Genomic DNA, 19,063 nt, shown 5'->3' on the forward strand with positions numbered 1-19,063 from the left:
CTTTAATGACAATTTAACCCGGCGCACGCACGCACACGCACGCACGCACGCACGCACACACACACACACACACACACACACACACACACACACACACACACACACACACACACACACACACACACACACACACACACACACACACACACACACACACACACACACACACACACACACACACACACACACACACACACACACACACACACACACGGCTTCATGGGGTAAAGAGTGAACTGAATACAGTTAATCCTTTCTCTAATCAGGAAATAGCTGTAAAGGACACAATTACGAAACCATACTGAAATGAAAGAACCTAAAACATCTCACTGCTGCAGAGGATGTTGGCTGTTCTGATTGGCTACAGGTGAACTGTATGTTGGATAGGAGTTACTGTATGTAACAGCTCTGCTACACTATTGGGTTTCAAGTTGTTTGATATTTTGTCAAATTTTCTTTTCAACCAAATAGCTGTGGTTTTAAATGTTGCTGTGACTTCCCAGACTCAACTACATTTTTCACCGTTTGTGTTACAATCCCATAATATCAAAAAGCCAATAAAGATATGATGGGGAGGTAGCTTCCTGCTACATCACTTAGCATCTGGGGCTTATTGTCAGTAAGGGTCTATTTTAACCCAAACCTTGATCATGTCCTTAACCTAACCGAGCCAACCAGGACTAAAGGCATATACTATTACTTATTTTTAGCTCCTGGTGTCTTAAAGAGTGTGATTTTTGTACCTTGATGGGAAAAAGTTGAACAAAAGACACTGTAACATTGCCCTTGAAAAGTTTTCCCATCACCCATCTCTAGGTCAGCTGACTTTCTTTTATTAGCACTTCATTAAAATTCATTAATTGCCTCCTTCCTCCTGGGCGAAGGCAGAACCAAAACTGGAACTGTCAGAAATTAGAGCGAGAGCAACTGTCCTGTGCTCCAGATACACAACCTGTGAAGCCCCCCCCCCCACCACCCATCTGCTTCGAACACAACGCAGAGGACAGATTTCAGACGAGAAAAAGGTAAAGAAGTAGACGTAAATTTTATTTACTTGTTCTGTACATAAAGGGTCAATACCAGCACAGGTGTTAACCATGGGAAATATTAACACATGTAAATGGTTTAAGAAAATAAAAAGGCACAATTTTCAATCCTTAAGTAAAAGACAGGCTTTCCTAGAATATGAGAAGAGAGCACAGTAATACTGTTAATGCCATTACAAAACAACTCAGAAGCACGAAAAAGCAAGTCCACCTCGAAAAAAAAGGAAAGGATCAGGGTGTATTGCTCGATTAGTAGATTTCATTAATTTGGATGAGGAAAAAATAACCCACGCTGGTTTGTTTGCACTGACCAGGAGGGATTGAAATAAGAGAAACCTTTGTTTAATAAGGACATAATATGACATTAAGCAGCATTTGGCCAGGTCGGACCACCTCCCCGGCCAAGAGGTCATGCACAGAGGCAACCAGCAGGCATTTTCCCTTTTGTAAATCTCGCCGTCCGCACTTTCGTTTATCAACACCACTCTTTTTGACTAAAAAAAATGATTTAATAGTCGACTATAAACTGACAAAATCAAAGTTGGGGAACAACTAAGAGCTGCGCAATAGTACTCTGAGTGAACAGCGGAGTGTTGATTTAAATGGAAAGCACTATGCGGAGTGGGGGGGTGAAATGGTTCATTCTTTACAGCAGAAATGAATAAACGACTGTTTGATTCTTCGCTCCTACTGGTCAAACTGGTTGCAGAACAGTCGGAACAAACGTACTTTCCACTCCACTGATGGGAGTATATTTGCATAATGAGACAAAGTTGTGCTCGGACCGAATATCTAAGGAATAAAGCGAATAAAAAACAACTAAATTGACGGGAGAAACATTGCATTAAAAACACAAAAGGGTAGAGAGTGGGATTGAAGATGCACTTATCTTGCTCTTGGAAAAAAAAGGCATTAATGGGATCTCATTGGCTTGCTGAAAGATGTCCTCCTTGCCTGACCTTTGACCTCACCTCAGTAGAACGCAGCCAGTCTTTGTGCCGATGCTGCATTTATTTTAAGCTAGCCTTTTATATGCTTGTGGGAAGTGCTAGCGAGAAGGCTGTTGCTACTTGACTTTAGTTCAAAGCTGGACCCTCCTATGCAGGAAGGGGAAATATATCTTCTAGTGCTTGGTGCTGATGGCACTGAAACCTGCTAAATCTCTAAGCAAGTATTTTTAGTTCCAAATAATGTGAAGGGCAGTCAAGAGAGGGACCGAGTGGACATGCAGAGTTACCCCTCTACCATACATCTCCAAGTCACATAAAAAAAAAAAAAAACATGAGTTGATCATGTGGCACAAATAGGAGAAAGATGAAATGACACAGGGTCGATTTATGCATTTTAAACAAAGATAAATAAGTGTTAGGTAAGCAAGAGGGGGTGGGATCATGGGAGCTCAAAAGTCACAGTGCAACCTAGATCCTACAGAAACCCATCTCTCCTGCTTCCACACATTACGTACATATCTAAAAAAACCTGTGGACCTGAACACCTCACAGCCAATACCTGTGTGTGTGTGTGTGTGTGTGTGTGTGTGTGTGTGTGTGTGTGTGTGTGTGTGTGTATGTGATGGTTAAGGTACAACAGTGACTTGATTGTTTGGAGAAATAACATTTGACTGGCTGGTTGGCTCCTCGTCGCCTCAGTGCTCTCCCAAGTCCGTAGGGATGTTGCTGTTCCCTACTTCGCACGAAACATCGACAAAACAAACACCAACACTTTCCCCAAGACTTCAAACACATACTCAGAAAGATAAAACTAATTTAAAAAAAAGACATGTTGTAATGTAATGTGGTAAATATCTACTGTGAACACGCACACACTTAATACATACGCACACACACTCACACTGATGCCCAGTGATCTGGAAATGAAAAGGACCCTAATGCAAACACACATCGGCCAGCCCTGGAACCGAGTCCCGGGGAAATGAGACGGGATGAGTGGGGTCAGGGTTTTTCTTTTTTTTAAAGTTTGGATCCAATGTCCAAAGCTGTAAACAGTCAGAAAGCCTTGCAACGGTTGGCAACAACGGTGGGGGTCGCTATCATGGTACAGCCCCAAGCAGGCAAGCATGTAACCGTGGCGACACCGGCGGGAACAAGGAGGTGGAGACGGCCAGTAGGTTCAGGTACGGGGTGGGGGGGGGGACTCTAGGGTCAGTCACTCTCGTCCGGGTTCTGGGGGTCTATGATTTTCACATGGGTGAATGGGAAGAGACCCCTTCGTCCGTTCACCTCTCCCTCCCATTGGCCGCTGATGTTCATCCGTGTTACCTTGACGATGTCGCCAACCTGAGGGCAGAAAGACAAGTAGCAGGGTTAAAGGAAAAGCAGGGTTTCTGTGAAGTCAATCTGGAATGGAAAATGACCTGGAACTGTTTGTTACCATACAAAGAAAATACATTTAACGTTTGTTTGCATACCACTACTTTAAATATCGGAACTGCAATATTTCAGGGCCACATTAACCAATAATGTATAAGATATAGAAATGATCGCAAAAACATGACGCCCGTATTTAAGATCACGGACGTAAACAACAAAGCGGCGTCGGAGCTCCGTAAGAACAAAGTTGTCTCTGCCGTCCGACTTTCTATTTGACACAACTTTCATATTTTTGGAGTAATTATACAGTTTATGACAAAATAAATATGATTTTCAGGCATTACTTTGAAATGTAAGGAGACAACCTGTGGGTGAAAATGTTAGTATGAGGGCACAAAACCCTGCAGTAAAAAAAACGTAAACCGTTAAAACTTACTAAATGATTTCTAAACTCACTAAATGATTTCTAAACTCACTAAATGATTTCTAAACTCACTAAATGATTTCGTATTATAAAGTTTACAGATGCTGCTTCACTTCAATTAAGTTACTTGATGTGTCTCAGGCAGTTTCAGAGTGCAGATGCAGACAAAATGACAAGTCAACGGTTCGATGTGAGCCGTCAGCTGGTGAGTAACGGCTGCAGCCTGTCCAGATGCACTCAGATAAAAATACAAGAAAGAAAGAGCTGGGTTTATAGTCCAAGGAAATGAAAAAGCATTCAACATGTGACCAAAGCTTATCCTAAAGCCTTCATCAGACTGCACCGTCTGCACATGTGAGCTTAAAAAGCAGCAAGTGATTTATTAATATCCCACCTTCAAAATAAAAGCCTTTTGTCATTAAACTGTGGAAGAGCAGAGCGCTGTGGCTCGGATGAGGTTGTGACATTGAATGCAACCCCAATCTGTTAAAGCCATATGTTCTTTGTCTGGATTAGAAAGGGGGGGGGGGGAATCAACAAAACCATGATTGAAACGTGGATGTGAGGCTATATGTGGCTTTCACTTCAGAACGACGCTTCAAGGACATCTAGTCCCAGACATTATCTGTTACAATAATCCGTTACGTCATCCTGAAATTACAAGAATGCCACTTAGTCATATGGAGCTTCTGTGGAAAGAAAAAAAAAATCTTCATTCTGACTGTTCAAAAGAAATGCTGCAAGGAAGCAGGAAAGCTGTCACTTCCATTCAATGAATAATAAAAAGGAGTTTGGCTCTATTTGCATTTTTAAAAAGGAAAGCGTAACTGTTGATTTATATCTAATTTTCATTCAGAAGAGTTTAAATAAAAATGGTATTGCTTAACCTGGCGCTTAGTTGTGTAATTAGAAATACAACATTACATTTACTGTGATCATGAAAATAGCAAATATAATCACTTCAAATAATATGCAACTCTTAAGCGTGTAGTATGGAAGCAGACTTTAAAATGAAACCCCTTCAATAATGCGAACATAACCTGATTTCATTTGTTGGGGACTGCGCGTCTGTGAAGTAAATAAATAATGACTCATAGCTGCTGCCTCTTAAAGCCCAGGGGCCTTGAAACAGCGGCAGCACAAACCCAAAAGCTTTTTTTCTGTAAGCCATGACCTATTCTGAGCGGAGACAGATAGAGACATGATGAGACGAGGTACGGTATGTGTTTTCGGCCCAATGCTAGTTTAAGGGCAGTAAATCAAAATGACCAAAAGGCTGACTGCAGTTCCTTTCTAGTAACTGCAATATAGGGGCTTTGTTTTCTCTATTTCATTTCATACAACACTATATAATCCCTAATCCTCCAAGAGTTACGAAAATGGTGGTATTTTTGGGTTTAATCTATGTGAGACCCATCTGTTGTGGCCTGCTGTTTTGCACGAAAATGTTTTGGAGCAAGTTTTGCACAAGAAGCAGCAAATACATCTGCACAGCAGGGAGAGCCTCTCGGGAAGTCTATTATCATTTTCAGGGACATTATACAAACATGTAATGACAATAACATCTGTATTCCTTAATTGTAGGGAGCGAAGAACAAAAGCATTTCATTTATCTAAATCAAATCATCTGCAGGATCGCTTTATCTCAGCTAAAGTGTTACAGCTAGCTTTAGTCCTGTTGGATAGAACACAGACCTGCAGCCTTAACATGTGTATATAGACACAACCACTGGCCCAGTACTAAAACACAGTGACACCTGCAGTCAATAAACTATCACAGTTGATCTAGAAAAATATAGTATGAGGGCGGAAACGTCACTTCCTGACAAGATTACAGCCCCGCCCACTTTACAAGAAAACAATGCATTAGAGCGAAGCAGAAAATAATAATTTCTTCATGTCTTGAAGCTGCTGAGTCATGTATTGCATCTCAAACATCAAATAAATACAGAGTTACGGTTTCTTTACTTCCTGTACAGAAAAAAGGACGGTAAAAGAATCTAATTCAGAAATCAGAGTTTCAGTGTAAGCCCTCTGCCTGCCACCGGCAGACCTCGACCCCCTTTTTATTCGGAGCTCCGTAAAAACAAAGCTGTCTGTGCCGTCTGACGCCCTATTTGACAGGATTTTCAGATTTTGGAGTCATTATACCGTTGTTGACGAACAGAAATATTGTTTTCTGGCATCACTTTATCATTTTACAGGGGAAATCGGCATTTTGGTATGAGGGCGCACGTGGAAATTCAGAAGGCGCAGCGCCCCTATTACCAAGTTTAAACAAAACCCTGGGTTCACTGATATGTCACCAACAAAAGCAGACAGACACCATAGTCCATAGAAACAAAACTGTGAGTAAATATATTACAAAAAAGTTCTATCTTCCAAGAAAGATCCTGAGATTCAAAATGCAATCCTTCTTAATCTCCTCCACAGTGTATCTTTCCCTTTAGGGGGAGCAGTGCCAATGTGAAACTGTTGCAGTGACACCAATGTGTGCAAACTTTCATTATTCAAATGATTAGGAAATTATGGAAATTCCGATACAGTTTACACAACAGTAGCACATTTGGGCTGTTGTGATGCGAAATGTTGATAGAAAGAGGAATTTTGAATATTTGATCTCACGGCAGCTGTTATCCGTGATGTGGAATCCTAATCACCACTCTGCTTTATCCTCACGTCAGAGACAGGTTTGACTGCTTTAAAAAGGAGAACAGTGGGCAGCTGGAAACTGGGCTACTATGAATATTAATAATGAAGTACCACATATCTTAAATCCACTAAAAACACAGATGAGGGCAATATATATGGCTAACTTTGTAGAACACAGGACCGTCGGGATGACAATAGGGTCAACATGAATAGTTGCGGATTGATTGTAAAATTAAAACAGTATTTAGAACATTTTATTTGAATCACGTGTGCTCTGGAGTAGGACATATGTGCGTACAAACCCCACTTCTTTCACTCTAATTCACACACTTCCACAAGAGTCTACTGAACATGCATAAAACATGCTGGAGACAGATTTGTAGATTAAGACAATGCAGTCACGGGATGGTCTTTACAGAAACCAGTCTTCCACTTTAACTCTGCACACATTACAGCTACATCATAGGACGGACCCAGAGTAGCAAAAGTTGCACACAGGAACATGTTTCAGTTTCAGTTCTCAAATGCTCGATGTGTTTGTCCATTTGTGTGCACTCTTTATCTGTTGCCGTCTTTAAGTCTCTATCTGTGGACTAAATTAACTTTTAGTTTAATGGAACTTTCGATTTCTACTCTGCTGTGGAGATTGGTGAAAGGATTGGTAGTGATGCGCACAGGACCCAGGCCAGCCGACATGTCGGGTTGACCTGCACAGCTTGCGTCACAGAGTCAGGCTGAACAAGGCTTCCTGAGGTGATGTTAATGTCTATTGTAAAAGGAACACGGGGGAGAGAGTAGAGAGGAGCATTCTAACCTTAAGCATGAACAGCATTTGCTCAAGCTCCAAGTACACTTCATTTCAGAGTCACAGGGACAGCCTGAGTTCACAGCCTAGATCACTTCCTGCTTCCCCCGCCACACTGTGATGTCAGTGAGGCAGCAGAGACAGGCCAAGATACCTTTCAGTCTCATCTCTCCCCTGAGGACATGGCTGCAGCTCAGACTGCTTTCAGAGTGGAGCATGCTGGAGCCCCAGTGTATACGTGAAGTGCACATTACACTTTACATGCTGCAACATGTTACCACAGCCAGAGCAGATCTGTATTAGCCAGAGTGCACTGCTGAGAAATGCTATCGAGCTGTGCAGCACTACAGAGCTGCTGCCCATTCAGCAACTAGCTGGCTAGCAGGAACATGTAGCCACAGATAACAGGAAGAATTGGTGCTCAAATCACCCATATAAGTATGAATTAGGACACAAAACTGTAGTCAGCAGTCCCCACACACCCTTCATTTAAAAGCTGTCTGGATGTACTTTGCATTAAATGAGTAGATTCAAGATAAAAACCTCCTAGACAGAGATCTCCAACACCTAGCATCAGATAATGAAAATTTCCCCTCTGTGGGATGAATAAAGGTATTCTGATTCTGATTAAATGTGGCAGACATTCATTTAGTTTCAATGAATGCTACACACCAGTATCAAACAACAACTACTGACTCATGATTCAGCATGATGCCAGAGCAGCACCTAACACCTGGCTGCTGTTCAGAGGAGTCTCAAATATTTCAGATTTGCAGAAGAGCTGCAAGTCATCTTAAGTCTCTTTCACACATCGTCATCGCTGTAGCGGCCTTGCCTTGTTTTGAACTATTCTTGTTAGCTCGTTTCAATGCAGCATGCTGCTAAACCTTACCAGAGATGATGCAGTGCTACATGACATGCTTTAGGTGTGAAAAAAACATCGCCCTTCCCTTTGTTCTTTAAATATATAACATTTTTAAATGTCTTCCTTTTGGCGACTGGCTCTATTTTAACATTTCCAAAAATAAAAAACTCACAGAGGGTAAAAAGCCCCCTTATTTTCTCTTGTTATTAGAAAACTTGGTCCTTGCTGAAGCTGAGTGAAACAGGCTCTAAACATTTCACCAAAAACAGCATCAAGACACGATTAGAAGCCTCCTATAACTTGACGTAGAGTTTAACAAACCAAAAGGAACTGCTGAAACCTACGTCAGAGATACTGATTGTATTGTTTGGTAATGATTAAGTAATATGTGCCAAAAGTAGGTTAGTTCGAGGGCGTTTCCCCATATATTTCCTCCATATTTTGGATAATTTATAAAGATTAGTTTAGTTGACCACAATAATTCCTCTCAATCAAAAAAAAAAGGCACATTTTTAAACCACTCGACCTACCTCTAAAGCCAGAGCTGTTTTGTCGTAGGCGCATGGCACTCGTTTCTGAATTGCCTTTGCCATGACGGGGCCGTTCTGCATGGAGGGTAGAGGGCTGATAACTGCTCCGGGTGTGCCAGGTGGTAGTGGTGTTGGTGTCTGGGGCTGGGCGTAGGCATGGACGAGGGCGTGGGAGGGCTCAGGGATCCCGTAGCTGTTGGAGTTGCGAGATCCATGGGAAGGCTGGCCAGGATGAGGTGAAGGTCGTACCAATTTCTCCACATAGGGGACGGGGATCATCCCCACACGCCCATCTTTACTCTTTGCGCTCCACCACTGCTCCTCTGGCTTCTCCAGGATGATAAGGATCTCCCCTTTTTTGAAGGGAAGGTCCTCTGCATCGCTGCCAGTGAAGTCGTAAAGAGTCCGCACATACTCCAGGTTCTCATCTGGGCCACCCATGGGCTGGATGGGACCACTCACTGTGCTTGGGTACCTTCAGAGATTACAATAAGCAAAGGAAGGAGTCATAACGGGGTTACCATTACAAGAAGGTCATTGACAACTGAATACGAAATGGACTAATGAAAGTAACAAAGGACTTCCCCCAAACATTACAGATGTTTCTGTTGAATGAATGGCGTTTAATGAAAGCTTTAGTTCTGTCAAAGGGCAAAAAATGATTTACATACGCCCTGAAGGACAACCTGTGTATAAATGTTTACTAATGTAGTGTTTACATTAAATAGCAACAAAGCATACATGAAATATCCATGGCCATTCCAATAAATATAAATAAATGCCACATACAGAATGATATAAAACAGGGCTAAGGTGGCTAAATCTAAATTTGATGGCTGCGTGTAAGCAAACATTGCTAATCGGGTATATAAACATGCAAACCCCAAACTGTACCAACATCTTTAATTAATACAGTTGTTGATTGATTGATTTTGGCTAGTGACTGTTAAAAAAATTCCCAACCACATCATATGTTAACAAACCCCACATAAATAACAAACTGCATGTGTGGTACAGTTAATGTCTCCACTCTTCGAATGTGTCAAACTGAATGCCCCATGGCATTTCAGCGGGGCACGGAGGTAATCCTGGAACTGGGTTAGTTTTGATAAAAATAGCCAACCTACTTAAACCAGATTATCCAGCCAATGGTGGTAAACTATGAGGCCCAGGTGCTATGTTTTTCTTCATCATGGTGTACATCTTAATATCATGGTTTTAGTGCGTGTGTGTGTGTGTGTGTGTGTGTGTGTGTGGGGGGGGGGGGGGCGGGGTTCATACCTGGGGGCTGGCTCTATCAGCGTGGTCGTATCCAGGTAGTGGATTTTGTAGAACTCCAGCAGAGCAGGGAGGTGCTCAAATTCTTGGTCGCCTATCTTAAACCTCTTGCTGGGCAAAGAGTTGATGATATAGTGAGACACTTTGGAGTTCTCAGACACTGACAGCACGTAGTCGCCGGGACAGGTCGACGAGTCTCGAACCAGAAACATCCCATGTCTCTGTCCTTGTAACCTATTCTGTGCCTCTTGTCGTGACACGGGTCCAAAATACCAGGCGGACCGATCAGATGAATCAAACCGAGCAGTTGACATTTCTGTTCAAAATAAGTTAGTAACAAGACTACAAAAAAAAAAACGATAACCATATAGGTTAGACAATAAGTTAAAACGTGTGGTTGGAATTGGCCAATCACAGCAATTTGGAGGATTTGGAAGATGCAGGGCAGGGCATACGTCGCCCTGTGAGGTTTTGTCGAGTGCTCTCTGCACAAACGCTGCAGGCTCCAGGGACCTCTGGTTTTAAAAAAGAAATAAAGAGAAAACAACCTGACGTTTTCAGAGAGAGGCTGCAACTGGCTTGATCCAACTTTGAAACATAATGTGGTTCCTGTGTTCAGCAGTCAATGGCTGAGTGATTGTTTGAGCGGCCAAAATAGAGAAACAGAAAAACTTACGACAGACAAACATCGACGGAGAGCGAAGCAGCAACAAATGATAAATGAAGCTTCCCTTTTTCGTTCCGCCTTCCGAGAAAACACCAGGCTTCTCTTCTAATAACGTATCTCCAGTCAGTGTCAGTTATGAGAACGGAAAAGGTGGCCTCAGTTGTTCATCAGATAAATCCTCATGTCGGCCAAATGTCGCCAGTAGCCGCAAGTCGGAAACGAAATAATTACTTTGTATCTTGTTTATCTTATGGTAAGGCACACGTCCTGGAAATGCGTTTTTGAATCCCCTTTCTCGAGTCGGAGCAGACTTTTGAGGCTGCACAGCAAAAAAATGGCGGCCCGCAACACGTCTCCACACAAAAAATAATTTCACAGCAGCGGCTTGTCTCCTGCGCGTGCATCTCAGGTGGCCGCGCGGTAGGCTGGTGCTCTCGCGTGAGTTCCGGACTGCTCACGAGGGATAACGTCGTAAGGATTCTACAATATTTTACTTTCCCTTATTTCTGCTCGTCCCCCCCCTCACCCGAGCCACCAGAAGTGCGAGTACGAGACCGAAAAATGGCGACGGGAGGGCAGGTCCCGCTTTCTGTCTGCACGTCACTGACGCCTGGAGGGGGTGGTGGGTGGGAGGAGGAAAGGGGGTGGACGGGTGACGAGACAACAGACTGCCCCCCCGACACCACCCCCAGAGTGAAGTGTCAATCACATTCCCATGACAGCTACAGAACATTTTGTATGACAGACGATAAAGCAGTAATGTTAATAAAGGTAGGCAAACAACCAGTAGTAAATTACAAAATACACCATAGGCTTGTTTTGTAAAGCAGGAAGACCCTTGTATTAAGTGCCGTTCATAAAGGTACTAACACATTCCACAAATGTTGTTTACTTGTATAAGAAACAACACAATTCTAACATTTCTTTAATGTTAAAACAACAGTAGCAATTTCACTAAGTCAACTTATTGACTTATGTTGTTAACTTGTATAACGACATTCTAAAACTTCTTCCACCATAACACAATAATGTTGTTATTATTATTGTGTTGAAATAACAGTCAAGTGCAAATATGGAGCATTTTAGTGTGCTATGTAGGTGTTTGAAGTAATGTAAAATGAGAAAATTGGAAAACAACTGTATGTGATCAATTCAAAATAAAGGTCATTTGATGTGATCATACTTCAAAGATCCCCTTAAATGATACATGCAGATTTAATTCTTATAACTGATGTCAGTTTCACATCCAATCTGACAACTCAATCTTCTCAGACAGGTTCCCTGAGGACACAGGCTGTCCTATAAACACATGTACTCATTTTAATCTATATTTAGGGTGCATTTCTTTGCAGCATATATTATATAAACTATACTTCTGTAGCTGACTGTGGCCTCATGAGTAATTCATATGTTTGCGGTACAGTATGTTTGCTCAGTCAAATGCTATTTCATGCAACCAGTTAAAACATTTGACATATTTCCCTATTCTAATTTCCTGTTGTTTCCTACTTCCCCTCCACTCAATCTCATACTAAGTATAAACTGGCACAGAACTGTGACACATCGATTTGGAGCTCCCCGGGCCAAAACACAATATGCTGAAAGGGAGAGAGGGAATTTAAATGGGGTGGGTAGTGCCTCTGAAGAAGGCTAATACAAAACAAAGAATGCGTTAGAAACATTGATAGAGCATGACAAGCGGCCCAATGTGGCTGGACAACTTCTGCTCATCTATGAAAGTAAAATATATAAAGATGCAGCTCTGTTCCTCTGGATATTGAGGTTTCAGTAAGCATGCCTCACGAGGCTGCAGCTGGCAGAGAGCGGCTCTCATCACTGCAGCGCTGTCTGAATGTTAATAGATTCGCACCCACTGGCTCTTAAGGACTAATGCCTGCCAATTCCCACATTTCCACAAAGACGCAGTGATGCAACAAATTGGAAAGACAAAAACAAACAGGGCCAATTCTTCCTCGGGAGTAAAAGTTACAAATGCTGTGTGCATTTTCCCAAAAATCTTTTCGTTTAACCACACAATGGTTTCATTTGTGATTTTGTTACCAAGAGGTCATGACAGCCATTTTTTTCATGTGGATTTTTTAATATGTCATATATATAAGTAATTGCATGTTGCCAATACTCCAAACACACAAACTCCATGCAGAATATTAAATAAATGTAGTTGTTTGTGTAACCTTTCAAACATTGGCTTCAAATTGATTGGACACTCACTTCAATGTCTCTACAGAAACACCTCCATCTGGTGGATGCATGCAATGTGTTTCATTTGAACAACATCATTTTAGTGTTTGAACTTTTTCAGGGAGACATTTTATACACATCGACAGACTCAGAGCTTGCAACCAACTAATGGGAAAAAGGTATTCAGGGGTACCTTGAAAATTCCTGCCATCTAAGTGTTTAGCTCACTCTGAAAATACATGCCCCTGAGGCACAGATGTCTATTACTGGGCTTTCACTGGGCTGGCCTGAATGAAAACCCACAGTGTGATAGTTTTGAATCAGCAAAGGTTTGAGAGGTGGAGTGGGCTCAGCCGGATTCATTCCGGGAATTGTCTGCCCCACCTGGCTGCGTGCAGTTCTTAACCTGCCCAACGCGGTTGCACAACTAGCTAGGTTTGGATTTACGTTGTGAAATGAAACCAGGCTCTTTTACATTTTTGCCTTTTCACAGCTGTGAATCTTGTCACTTATAAATGTTCATACAATTGCCAAAAATATTCTGTAAAAAAACACAGTTGGAGCCACAGTGCTCTTTTCTTTAAAGATACTTTAATCTAGTTTTGAGGGAAAAAAGTTGGTTTTATTCTTTCTTATTAACTTGTTTTGAGAGAGCTAACTTTGGTTGTTTGCAGTGACAAAAGTATGAATTATTTGGAGAAAAAAACAGGTTATTGTTTCTATATAGTTCTGTACAATTCCACCATCATTGTGGCAGAATTACAACAAATGTGCTCTCAAAGCTAAACGCACTGAAATCCGTTTGATCAAAATAGGCAGCCATGTTCGGTTAGAGATGCCTCACCTTATAGTTCAAATGTCCTAAAATGTTTGGTTAACAATAAATACATACATATACCATTCCCAGGACAAAACTGCATTTGTGACTTTATTTCATTTTCTGTTTGAGTGCAGGATGAAAAGCTATAAGCCATATTTTAAATCTGTTTATTTAAGCGGTCCTTCATGAGTAAAATCATAAAAAATATCATAGGAAAGAAATACTTCATATGGTGTTTGATGTTGTGTACTGGTGATCCTGTCAATGCACCGTCCTTTTGAAGCGGTCCCTCTGCACAGCCCGGGTCCTCCTCTGTCTCTCTGCCATGGTGGTGCTGAGGCTCTGTTTCAGGGCAGGGAGGACCACCCCGGACTGAGAAGGTCCAGACCTGGGACAGGAAATATGCAGATTTTTAACTGAGAGGGCTAAGATGCTTTTTTGACTGAAGCATGCAGTTGATGCAAAATGATGGAAAAAAGGTTCCATAGAAACAGATTTACGTACGGCTTTTCAGGAAATGTTTGAAGACCAAGTTTGGGGAATTTCTTTTCTTCTGTGGATTTGCTGACAACAAAAAAGAGAACCCCTTATCATATCTGTGTTTTTTTGAAAGGAATCCTATATATTGGTGAAGATTACAGTTATAGAATAGTCTGTCACTTTACCGGGTTCCGTCAACAAGGAAGGCCTTGGTCAGAATGTAGTTTTCTGGGGTGATTTTTTTGCTCAAAACAATATCTCTCAGCAACGCCTTCACGCGTATGATCTTTGAAGAAATAAGGTTGTTATAAATCCATAATAAATGTCCTTAAAATATACTGTACTTTTCATTTCAATAACATCAGACATAATATAATATGTGATGAAGGGCACTTACTTCCTGAGACTGTAAGCTGTTAGCGTTGTAGAGCTGCCGAATGATGACCTCACATTCCTGCAGGGTGGGGGCTCGCGGCGGATGGGAGGGGTTGCTGTGGATTCGTAGAGGTTGTAATGAGGTGATGAGACCCCCCTTCACCTCTAGGCTGGGGTCCTGCCTGGCACATCCAAGAATGTCGTTGCCATCTCCAAGGCTGCACAAGGAGTCAGTGAGATCATGTCATCAAATAACACCGGGATTCCACCGGGTGCGTCAGCGCTGCGTTCCGTCTGCGCCGCGGGTTTGTTCCGACCTCCAAACGGCGTCATACCCCACCAGGAGCGTTTCAGAAGCGGAGCGTCTTGCGTGCACGGCTCGCAGTTATTGTTGATTTGGTCATATTTCCTGGACATTTGTACTTCTACAACAAAGTAGTATGCTATGTAGTGAAATGGTTTAATTGTGTGTCTGTTTAAATTGTGTTTATTGTTATTTCCTATTTTGTTGCGTTGTAGCCTACAGACAAAGTTAATAATAATTGTAATATAGTCCAGTTATAAATTACATGAATCAAAGATGTGTTGCTGTATTTTAGTTCATAACAATGCTATATAATTGACACACAGTGCCTGTAAACAGGAGGAGAACGCTGGCATTTCTTCTCCTACTTGAAAGACCACAGAGGGATGGAGGGAGGAGAAGGAGCCGGCTTTGGGTGCACCCCCTCAACCAGCAAAGGAGTCAACAAGGTGGCTCACCTTGTGGCTGAGCTGAGGCTGGACAGGCAACGACATCATCAATATGTAATGATGAGTGCAGAGCAGATGGATGAACTTCTGTACCTCCTGGGCCCTGAACTGACCAGACATCAACAAATTACAGAGCTGCCATAGAACCCAAGCAGAGACTGGCCGTTCCACTTCCTGCCCGGCGCTTTGCAACGCCTCGCGTCTCCATCGAAAATAGACCGGCTGCGTATTTTTAGCGGAGCCCAGCACCGAGACGCTTCTGGGATGCTTCTGAAACGCGACACGGCGCGTCTGGTAGAATCACACTCACTGACTAGAGTGGCTGCGATTGCTCGGCGCGGCGCAGACGGACCCGGTGGAAAATGGGGGTAAGAGTTGAAGGCAGTTCAAGACTTCCATGGCCCTGATTGTAAGGGGATACCAGATGTACCATACCAAAGTGCAGAAATGTATGTATATTTTTCCACATTTATTAAACAAATCTAACATTTTAATGACTGTTTGAAAAGTTGCCTGCAGGCTAACTGCACTACAGGTAAACCAATTGTGTCTTTGCCTAAACCCATACTTATGCAAACCTAGATAAGACAAGTAAAAACATGAGAGCTAGGAACACCTAATTACGCATTCAACTAATTGTAATGTATTGATATTTCAAAATAAAATAATTCATGCTCCCTTCAAGGCCTCCCATGTTAGTAAGGAGGACACCCATACCATATAATTGAAACATGGGATTAGATAAGGAACTAATTATATACCTACTTTGGAGTTGACATTTGAAACTGGACAATACATCCAATGCTGAATAAACAGATTGTGAGATGAGATATGTTTTGTAAAACTATGATAAAACTTTCTTAATGATTTCTTAATGGCTGGACTACAGAGACACAAATTCACCCTAGTGCTTGGTCCTGTGAGGGTCGAGTGTCCTGCAGTGTCTGCTCCAGGTAGAGTCCCGTACGTGCTTCACTTCCCTGAGTGGGTGGTCTGATGCCTCGTCGACTGTGTGTCACTCCTATAAGAGAAGAATCAGAATTCCTGTATTACACCCACATGTGCAACGACAAAAAGTTGAATAAAATGAGCAAATAAAAATAAAATAAGTACATGTCTACGGTAAACAATAAGTAGCAGCTTTATGAACACAAGTGACATTACATTTCATTTAGCAGACACTTTTATCCAAAGCGACTTACAATAAGTGCAAAAAACACAGAGGAATCAAACTCCCGAACAACAGGGAAAGTGCAGATATATTCACCTCAAGCAAGTCATACCATTGTAAGTGCTGGGGAATTTGGTACAAGGCCTAAGCTAACTCTATAAAGTGCTTCTTTTTTTTTGTTGCAAGAATTTAATTGCTAAGATGCAATCGAAGATTTGTTTTCCACATTTTGAGGATGCATTTGAACTTTTAGACAATACAAAGATTTACATCCCGAGACTTGATACTTGTTTTCCATACGTAAATACCAAGATAATGTCGCTTTAATGGTTGTTTTGCATATATATTTATCTCAGTGTGTAAATTTAAATACACCGTGTTAGAATATTTGATCACTATTGTCCACTACTTTCAGCTTTTCCAATCTAGCAAGAAACCAACAAACAAAACCAACTATAAACCAGGAGCACATCTTACCTTTTCTACATGACTTGGGAGGTTCCATTATCATCTTATACTGCAACTCTGCAACATTGAGACAGGATTAGTTTGCGACATAGGGAGGCAGACAGCAGGTACAGTGTTGTAACACAGTCCCGACATACAGCCCGTGTTTCTATGGGGGCCCGAAGGCTGTGACAGTGTGAGGACAGAGTGAGGAGCTTCCTGGTGGGTGGTGAGAAGCATTTATGTGACCTGTTCTGTAAAGTGACACTTGATATGTGTCCACCTCCCACTAAGAGACCATCACAACCCTGGAGTTGCTATGCAACCACTGTCCCTGGATTGAGTGTTATTCTTTTCAGCACCCGATCAGCAGACAGTCAGGGAGTGCCATTAACATCAGTTCATTAAGGGGTTGGACACAACAACTGGAACTATTAAATGAAAAATATTAATTAATTATTCCAAAAAGTAGCAGATTAATTTATTACAACAAGCGATACTCTTGGAAAAATCAAGGTATAAGGTTTATTCTCACCTTAAAAAATAACTCCTGCCAAGTGAAATGCCAAATCAGAGCACAGTTAATTAAAGTGGTCCAACTTTTAGATATTTAGTTCGTTTTTCTTGAACTTTATTTAAATAATAATTGTATGTATTCATGTTTTCCCACCTGTTAAGCACTTTAGAACCAAGTACGGTTGTATGCAACTTCTTACTTCACCCTTCTGATATTAGCATGGTATATTCTAATGTTGTGGCTAACGGCAAAGCAGCATACACTAATTTACAGGACTATGATTCCACTCGCCAAATATAACTATTTGTGGTTATCCCAAATTATTAATAATTCTCTGACACTAATGGCAGTCTTTTAGCTCACTGCTTTCTTCACCTTTATTCTCCCGTCTGAGATACTCTATCTCTGCATGGAGCTTCTCGAGAGTGTCCTTGTGTTGCTGCTGAAGGAACTGGATATTCCTCCGCATGGACGCGACGTGGGGGTCCGTGTCGCTGTGAAAGGACACCTCTGCCGCCCTCCACACTCTTTGGTCGGCTGGCGGGGCGACAGGCAGTGGCTGCAGTTTGTTTGCAGGTAAACGCCGAGGCGAGCAAGGCTTCCCGAGGCGCCCGACCCGGGTCCATTGTGGCAAATGCCGCACCGGCGGAAGGTTATGACTTGACATGGCTAACGAACCATTGTAGCCTGTTTTTGCTAGCGAGGCTGCGACGACCTGTTTCCGCTCGAAATGTTCCGTTAGTACCAAGAGAACATACTAGCACCATTAGCTAACAGTCTTTTCTCCTTCTCATATTCCATTTTGGACTTTTAAACCTAGATTGTTGGCCTACAACAGCGAACTAAGTTTTACAAAACTCTGTTACTCGTAAACAGCCCAAGTATCCTTGGCGCAAATTTGACATGAGGCTCCACACACACACAACGTTGCCATGGCAACAGTTCAAGTCCATTCTAGCCCGAGTTCAAGCGCTCAGGTACAATCATTAGTCCCGCCTCCTGTATTAGGATTGGCTGCAGTATGGGTAATCATTTAAACACTGCCATTTGATTGGTTGAGCTTGTTAGGGTCATTAAAGGAGCCTATACATATATGTTTATACTTCTACTATAGTTTGCTGTATATTTGTAGATAAGTTGGGTAAACTGTAAGTATATATGATCATTGTAGTGTCACAATCCAAAAAGTAGAATATTGTATTTAACAATTCAGGCACAGGGGGAAGTAATAGTCCCAGGTAAGTAGATAGCAACAGGTGTTAAATCTACACAAAGTAATATTTTATCTGTTGTAATTGCATTTTGTAAACTGACAATCCAATAGGGAACTGAAGTTCATGTTATTTCCTGGATGTGAGGATACAAACACATAAGAGTAAGCTTTAGTAAATGACCAGCTGAAGCCTAAAGCTGCCTACATGTGACTCGTAATGGATTGTCTAACCTTGCAGATACTAGTCACTATCCAAGTTTAATTGGTTTGAGTGGTGCGATTACTAGGTCAGCAACAGGACTGTACCCGTCTTGCCAGCCTCCAGGGAACATTATTCCATAGCTGTGAGGATTTATTAAGATACATTTAAATTGGAATAGGAATTCTTTAAATACAATTTCTAAATTAAGTAAGTTCAGGTTGAAGTGAAGGATTTCTAAAATAATCTTCTGTTCAAGTAAACATAAATCTCCATAACCGAGGTGACA

At 41.9% G+C, this 19,063-nt stretch overlaps 2 protein-coding genes across 2 annotated transcripts; both read right to left on the minus strand.

Moving 5' to 3' along the window:
• Positions 1 to 1,026: 1,026 nt before the first annotated feature.
• crkl (v-crk avian sarcoma virus CT10 oncogene homolog-like) lies at positions 1,027 to 11,168 on the minus strand. The gene is made up of 3 exons (XM_063889657.1): positions 9,934 to 11,168; positions 8,653 to 9,127; positions 1,027 to 3,343 (listed from the first exon to the last, which is right to left on the minus strand). The coding sequence occupies exons 1-3, from the start codon at positions 10,242 to 10,244 to the stop codon at positions 3,209 to 3,211; spliced, it is 921 nt and encodes a 306-aa protein (XP_063745727.1). The 5' UTR covers positions 10,245 to 11,168; the 3' UTR covers positions 1,027 to 3,208.
• A 1,949-nt stretch (positions 11,169 to 13,117) lies between these two features.
• Positions 13,118 to 18,326, minus strand: si:ch211-222n4.2 (uncharacterized protein LOC101885505 homolog). The gene is made up of 7 exons (XM_063889829.1): positions 17,738 to 18,326; positions 16,876 to 16,923; positions 16,131 to 16,248; positions 14,497 to 14,692; positions 14,285 to 14,385; positions 14,124 to 14,183; positions 13,118 to 14,007 (listed from the first exon to the last, which is right to left on the minus strand). The coding sequence occupies exons 1-7, from the start codon at positions 18,027 to 18,029 to the stop codon at positions 13,881 to 13,883; spliced, it is 942 nt and encodes a 313-aa protein (XP_063745899.1). The 5' UTR covers positions 18,030 to 18,326; the 3' UTR covers positions 13,118 to 13,880.
• Positions 18,327 to 19,063: the final 737 nt, after the last annotated feature.

This window comes from Eleginops maclovinus, chromosome 8, assembly GCF_036324505.1.
Source record: "Eleginops maclovinus isolate JMC-PN-2008 ecotype Puerto Natales chromosome 8, JC_Emac_rtc_rv5, whole genome shotgun sequence".
In the NCBI taxonomy this organism is placed as follows: Eukaryota; Metazoa; Chordata; class Actinopteri; order Perciformes; family Eleginopidae; genus Eleginops; species Eleginops maclovinus.